The 6,714-nt window shown below is 40.9% G+C and overlaps 1 protein-coding gene across 2 annotated transcripts; it reads right to left on the bottom strand.

Annotated features, from left to right (window-relative positions):
- Positions 1 to 340: 340 nt before the first annotated feature.
- On the bottom strand, positions 341 to 5,644 carry LOC114432706 (zinc finger protein 135). 2 transcript variants are annotated; one of them, XM_028400890.1, is made up of 7 exons: positions 5,459 to 5,644; positions 4,512 to 4,720; positions 4,304 to 4,396; positions 4,108 to 4,200; positions 3,691 to 3,801; positions 3,323 to 3,446; positions 341 to 3,241 (listed from the first exon to the last, which is right to left on the bottom strand). In XM_028400890.1, exons 1-7 carry the CDS (start codon positions 5,481 to 5,483, stop codon positions 1,581 to 1,583), a joined length of 2,316 nt encoding a protein of 771 aa, XP_028256691.1. In that variant the 5' UTR covers positions 5,484 to 5,644; the 3' UTR covers positions 341 to 1,580. The 2 variants fall into 2 exon arrangements, with proteins under 2 accessions (XP_028256691.1, XP_028256692.1); XM_028400891.1 differs by having other exon boundaries at positions 4,108 to 4,197.
- Between the last annotated feature and the right edge of the window lie 1,070 nt (positions 5,645 to 6,714).

The following is a 6,714-nucleotide window of genomic DNA, read 5'->3' as shown; positions in this document are numbered from 1 at the left end:
CGTTCCAGGCCAGTGGAAATGCGCTATTATGTACCGCACCGCTCTTGCACGACAGAGAGACAGGAAACAACAAGACGGGATGTGACGGCGTTTAACGGCTTTATTTTTATGAATTGTTAGCATGTAGCACTTTTGCTTGCTTTCTCTTGTAAGTATAGTAGTAGTAGTACAGTAATTTGTAGGAATTACTGTTATTTTTTGTTACTTAAAACGTATTTCCCTTTACAAGTACGTCATCTGTTACACATAAAAGAACTTATTAAATCATTTAATAATTTCAGGGCTCGTGATGAGAAGTTTGCGCATTAATTTCATGAACTGCATCAACATCAACAACATCTTTTCCAAGTGTATTTTTTTTATTTATTTTTTCTTGAAAAATAACAACAGATGTATCCCGGCTGATATACATGGCTGCGCACAATAAAACAATTAAAAGACAGACATCCTGGTTAAACATAATGTTTTAAATGGCTGTGCTAAATGAAAGCTGTACACGTTTCCTTCTGTAAACACGACAAAGCAGAGTATTTTAAATGATGAGTCCAGGGTTGCATATGGTGATGGTAGTTTTAAATCACTACGATTTTCACAATGACAAAGGTTTATATGTGACATTACAGTTGGCAAATTATTTACAGTCACATGCTTTAAAATACAAGAGATCAAAAAAGAACCCTAACCAAGCACATCACAATTGTAACATACAAAAATGGTTGAAGACTACACTGGTGTCTATTCTTTATCAAAATATAACATTTATATCTTAAACAAAAGAACTGGCCTGAAAGCTAATATTTTTATAGCATCATGGGTCCTAATCAAAGATTATTATACAACACTTAATCTGTTATTTCAGTTTTAAGCTTTCAGATTCTGCTGCTATGCTTCAGGTTCTCTGCCTTTTTTTGAAAGCAGTTATTTAAAAAACATATTTTCACTTTGACAACTGCAGATTTAACATTTAAGCATTAAGCAGCATTCCAGCCAGCATCATAGCATTGCTTGATAGCAGCTGAAGTAAAAGGGTCACACTTTGTACAGTTTAACTGATTAGTAACAGAGTTTTTGAATCATTTTCTGGACCCACATGGTAAGCTGTCATAAACCCTTCAAGGTTTAGGGGACTTTAGGGGAAGGCCATTCGTTTAAATGATGGTCAGGTCTTAAATGTTTACCATATAAAAACATAATGCATGAAAAATATTCTTAATGTTTTTAAAAAGCATAACTTTCCTTGTAAATTACAACACTGCACTACAAAAATGGATCAGAAAATAATCAGAAATCTCCAGCCTGCTACCATTTTTTTCTCCAATATATGACATCTCTGGGTAACATAATTACACAAGCTGTTCACTGACGCTCTGCCTGAGTCAAATTGTAACTCTAGTCTTATGACTCAGACACTAACATGACTAAGATGTGTTAGCACTGACCAAACCACATGGCTACTTTGTATTCTCTATGAAGACAAGCATGATTGCAAGTTAAAAGGGTCTCTTGTGCAGTGGCTTTCTAGATTTTAATTCTGTCAGTGATCAGAGAATAAAATACCCTTCATCACAGTATTTCATGTATTAATAGTCATCACTGCCCTCCTCTTCTTCATTATACTTCCTCTTGAGGGAGTGCTTCTTGTGCTTTCCCCTGTGCCTCCGTTTACCAGTGAAGTCGGGGTTGGCTTCCCTTGTGTGTAACTGCTCGTGTTTCTTCAGGAGGCCTGGGACGGAGAATCCCTTCCCGCATGTATCACACGTCCAAGGTTTCTTGCACGTGTGTGTTCTTTTGTGGACATTGAGATGGGATGCCAACTTGTAAGTCTTGCCGCACACATCACAGCTGAAGGGACGCTCGTTGGTGTGTAGCCTGATGTGGACCTTAAGATTCCCGACTTGAGTGAAAGTCTTGTCGCAGATGGTGCACCGGTAGGGCCTCTCTCGGGTGTGGATTCTCAGATGAACCCTCAGGCAGTACTTACTTGAGAACTTCTTCTGGCAGACAGGGCAGGGGATCTTGGCTTTGGGCACATGGTCTTGCTGGTGCCTCTTCAGGTCAGACAAATAAACAAAGGTCTTCCCACATTGGGAGCACAGATACTGGCGGTCGCCGATGTGGTAGCCCATGTGTCTCTTCAGCAAGCTGGGCACAAGGAACCTCTTCCCACAGCGCTCGCACATGTGAGGGCGATCTCTAATGTGCCAGCGCTCGTGATTGGACAGCTTGAATGCTGTTGGAAAGCTCTTGTTGCAGTGCTTACAGGGAAACGTCATCTGACTAGTGTGACACTCCATGTGTCGTTTGAAGTAGGTGGACTGCGTGAAGCCCTTGTTGCAGATGTTACAGTAGAAGGGCTTTTGGCCACTGTGGGCGAGCATGTGCTTTGTCAAGCTCTGCAGCTTTGTAAAACACTTGCCACATTGGCCACAGGCATAAGGACGTGCAGTGCTGTGCGTTTTCAGGTGGTTGTTGAGGAATGCCTGCGTTCGGAAGCTTTTGTTGCATGCGGTGCAGATGAAGGGTTTCTCTCCTGTGTGAATGCGCTCGTGGTCCATCAACTTGGACTGATAGGCGAAGCTCTTATTGCACACACTGCAAGTGAATCGGTGAGACAGAGGCCTGATTTGCTTTTTTCTTCTTATGCTTGGCTTCAAATCATCATCAAAGGTCAGCCTGGCTGGAGGAAGAGGAGGCAAGGCTGGAAGTGACAGCGAGTTAGTGGCAATCTGTGACACCCACTGATGTAGTGTGACTCGCTGAGTGTGGGGCTTCTGGCCATCTTTGCCACCGACATTCTGTGGGGTGGAGGGAGTTTTGATTGGCATTTGAACCACCCTGAAAGGGATTGCTTTCAAGGTCGTGCGTTGTTGTTCTGGTTTCTCTGGTGGCATTTCTCCACCCTCTTCTGTGCTTTGCGCAGTTGGTGTTAACGGCTCCTGCACTGAACTCTTTTCCTGTTCCAGATTCTCTCCCTGAACTGTTGCGATGCTCCTTTCTTTTGCTGCACGACGATCAGGTATTTTATGCATGCTTCGCTTCCACAGCTGAGGTCTAGGGGTTATTGGGGTGTCAGAGTCGTCTGATATCATGCCCAGGTCTTCAGTATCACTGAGTGATGCCTGGCTCATTTCATTGGCCTCAGGTTGCTTTGATGCTTCTGTAGCAGGTGGTGGATCTACAGGTTTAGGACGGTAGGCGAGAGAAGAGAGCACACAGTCGCCCACTGAAGACGAGACGGTTGCTGCATGAAAAAGAGAGGCTGTGAGAAATTATACCCATCTTTTCTTGTCTCCATTTGATCAAATATCAGTCTAAAGCATACCTTTAACACCAAGAAGTCCTTTAGCCTGCTGATGTAGAAGGAGAGTCTTAAGGTCCCCTGGGTCAGGGATAAGGACTCCACATGCCTCCAACACAGCAGGTGAAGATGAGATCATAGCACCAAGCTGAAGAGGCAAAAAATTCAATTTCTTTTTAGTCAAACGTGTAACTAAGATTCTGCTTTAGTTTTGGTCTGTCAAAAACCAACAACTACAGCATATCCAGGGGGTCTGAAGAAACTTGTGTGCTTTGCACAAACACGTTTTGCCTCTCATTCAAATCAACAAGAGGAAAGATGCTCTGTGTATGCAGCCCACCCGTTTGTGAATGCCTCATAGTAGAGGTCATAATGACATCAGATATGCATACCTGGGACAAATTAGGAACTGGAAGAAGCTGCTCCAGTTTGCATACCAGACCTGCAATAAGAGCCTGCAGTGCTGTGTCAAACTTTTGGCCGTACTGACCAGGAAACACTTCCTGCAAAGAGAGAGAAATATGTGTAATTAAAAAAAATATGTCTTATATCTCAACATGCTGTGTTTATATGCCATCAGATTCACAGGTATAGGTTAAAGGTAGCACATGTGACACGACTGGTTATGTCCACAACAATAGATTTTATTTTAAGGCAGGCCATGATTTTTGGTGTTTTCAGTAGGGCTAGTATTGACAAAAATAATTTCTGAAATGTATATTTGAATGATCATAAAATATATCAGCTATGAACTTTAAAATGAAAGCTTTGTGTGACGTGTGCCAGTGTGAAAAAACAGATGTGGGTACCTGGAAGAAATGCTTCCTCTCAGCTGGGTTTTTAAGAAGATTCTGGACAAGCACCATGAAATTTGTTTGAGATTTCTCCACTTCTGCGTCCTTCTGTAACACAGGAAATAGTCAAAAAGTCAGATTAAAATCCTTTGTAAACACACCGCTGGTCTAACTGTACTTGGTTTTCAAAAATAAAAAGTTTGATCCTTACCCCTGAAGATGTGGAGACTTTCAATTTATTTATAAGAGTTTGAATAGCCTTGGCATCTGGTGGACCATCTTTGTGAAGCAAATCCAAAATGATCTACAGTACAAAAGCTCAGATTAGTCACTGGAAATCAATATCAATAAATTATTTAATTAAAGTATACATTTTGAGACTTGCCTCGGTACACAAACACACACAAAAAAACTCTCACCCTTGCTCTTATCCCCAAGATTAGTTGGGCAGTCTGCTTGAAGCTCAGGAGCTCAGGGACAGTCTGTGTCACCATGGTCACAAACTCATCCACCTTTCCATATTGCTTCACGTTTTTCTGCCGTATGACCTGCCATATGTATGAATATGTCAGCTGTAAAGGTGAAGCCATTAAACAAAGTGAGGCCAAGGGGAGGCCGCCTTTGACACCTAGAAATGAGAGAGAGGAAACACTATATTACAATCTTACAAATTACTCTACAAGTCCAGTTGCCTTGCTTCACTGTTTTGAATGAAAATGATCTGGATGAATGAGAATCTTAATCAATAAATGACTCAATACATTGACACAAAAGTGAGTGTATGTGTACTAATTTGATTCAATATGACACGATCCCCATCCATTATTTAATTTAATCTAAGGCCACTGGTAAAATCCTTTCGTCTGTTGGCGATATGCAAACTATGAACAAACTGGATTTGCTGCTGGAGCCACAGGCTGTGTGTGGCGCTGCAGAGCTAACGACACGTTTTTAAGATAGAGATGGGCTGCAGAGGGTATGAAAAAAGTGCACGTCTGCGTGTGCATGAGCCACGGGACAGAAAAGGAGCGCCAACTGCAGTCGAGTTAACTTTTGGCAGACGATGTGGACGCCACATGACTGTCTTATAGGAGTTATCATAGTCGGTAACTTAAGAGTGCAGCGGACGATCAGTGCATCCGGTGTACAGACGTTATAGCATTTAATCAAACAGCCCGCGTTGACGTTTGTTTGCAAGCTTGCTAAGGCGCATCGCCCACAAATGTTAGAAAAGTATATTGGTATTCATATAGGCTGGTGATTCAGAGCACGACGTGCTTACAGCAACAATGGATGGGTTTATTTTCTGACCACCATCCTTGGCGGTAGCTACTGTTAGCTTACTAGCGTTAGCTTAGCAACTTACCTATAGTATCAAAGCGTCTGTCCATAGTGTGCTCAGAGTACGCCGCTACCTCAAGAGCTGATTAATCGAGTGCACTAAACACACTGATAATGTGTCGGTTTAGCACGAAATATTATATTTCGAAGTACTGAACCGTCTTTATGTCGAACGTCAAGCCAGGAAGAATAATGGCGGCCGATGGGCAGCGGCTTTCCAAAACAAAAGTCTGAGTACTTCCGCCGGATGTTGCCCTACAATTTAAAAGCACGGTCTTCTGAATTATTTACAAAGGAGGGGAAAAACTGCACAGAAGTCTGCTAGTCCTTTACTAAACTAAATGTATTAACGTTACAAGTAAAAAAAATCTGACATGAAAAATCCTATTTAAGTAAAAGTTCATTTAATATTAAAATGTGGTTAAAGTATGAAAGTACAATTTGGTCCCTAGAGGAGGGACCCCATGTTACAATGTGTGTAATTTCATTCTTTTAATTGACATGATGTTAAAGAAGCACTCTTGATGCTAATGTGAAAATATACACATGGCCTGTGAAAGTTAAATTCTGATTTGAAGTACGTCAAGGAAAATTTTCTTTAGAGACTGGGGCTGAGCAATCATGTCAACAGTTCATAAACATGGGGTGTAGGATTCACAGACTGCTAATTGACTAGCCATTAATGTGGAAATTAAACAACTATACAGAAAATTGTTGAGGCAGAGAAACCAACACTTGTTTTGCAACAATCTTACATTCATTTCACACAGTGCGCTAACTATCTGTTAACTGGGGTTGTAACTCATTACAAATCATGCTACAGTGGTTGGTCACATTAATACAGGTGACGATAGCTGTATTCATTTTTAATATAGCGCCATGTGAATTATAATGTGGTTTTCTCGTGTTCACAGTATTTTGTCCAGCTGCTGTACTGTACATTCATGACTCACTGGGACTGTTTTTCATTTGCATTACATTACAACTGCAGGAAAAGTTCATTACATTTTGTGAGTGTTTTCTTATAACAAAATAACTTAAATATCTCACATACAATACAAAACACATTATCACAAAACATACAAATTATTCAATATTTTTTTTAGACTTTGTTCACAAAAAAATACATTTTAATAAAGGTATATCCACAATCCATTGGTGCGTTTTGGAAATAAATCACTCCAATACAGAAAATTGTTATTGAAATACTAACCAGCCTCAGTAGATCAGGCCACATAGCCTGCAGTTTGGAGAGATTCTTAGCCTGTTGATTCATAGGGA

The sequence above is a fragment of the Parambassis ranga genome, chromosome 2 (genome assembly GCF_900634625.1).
Source record: "Parambassis ranga chromosome 2, fParRan2.1, whole genome shotgun sequence".
NCBI classification, from domain to species: domain Eukaryota; kingdom Metazoa; phylum Chordata; class Actinopteri; family Ambassidae; genus Parambassis; species Parambassis ranga.
This window is presented reverse-complemented; position numbering and strand designations above follow the sequence as displayed.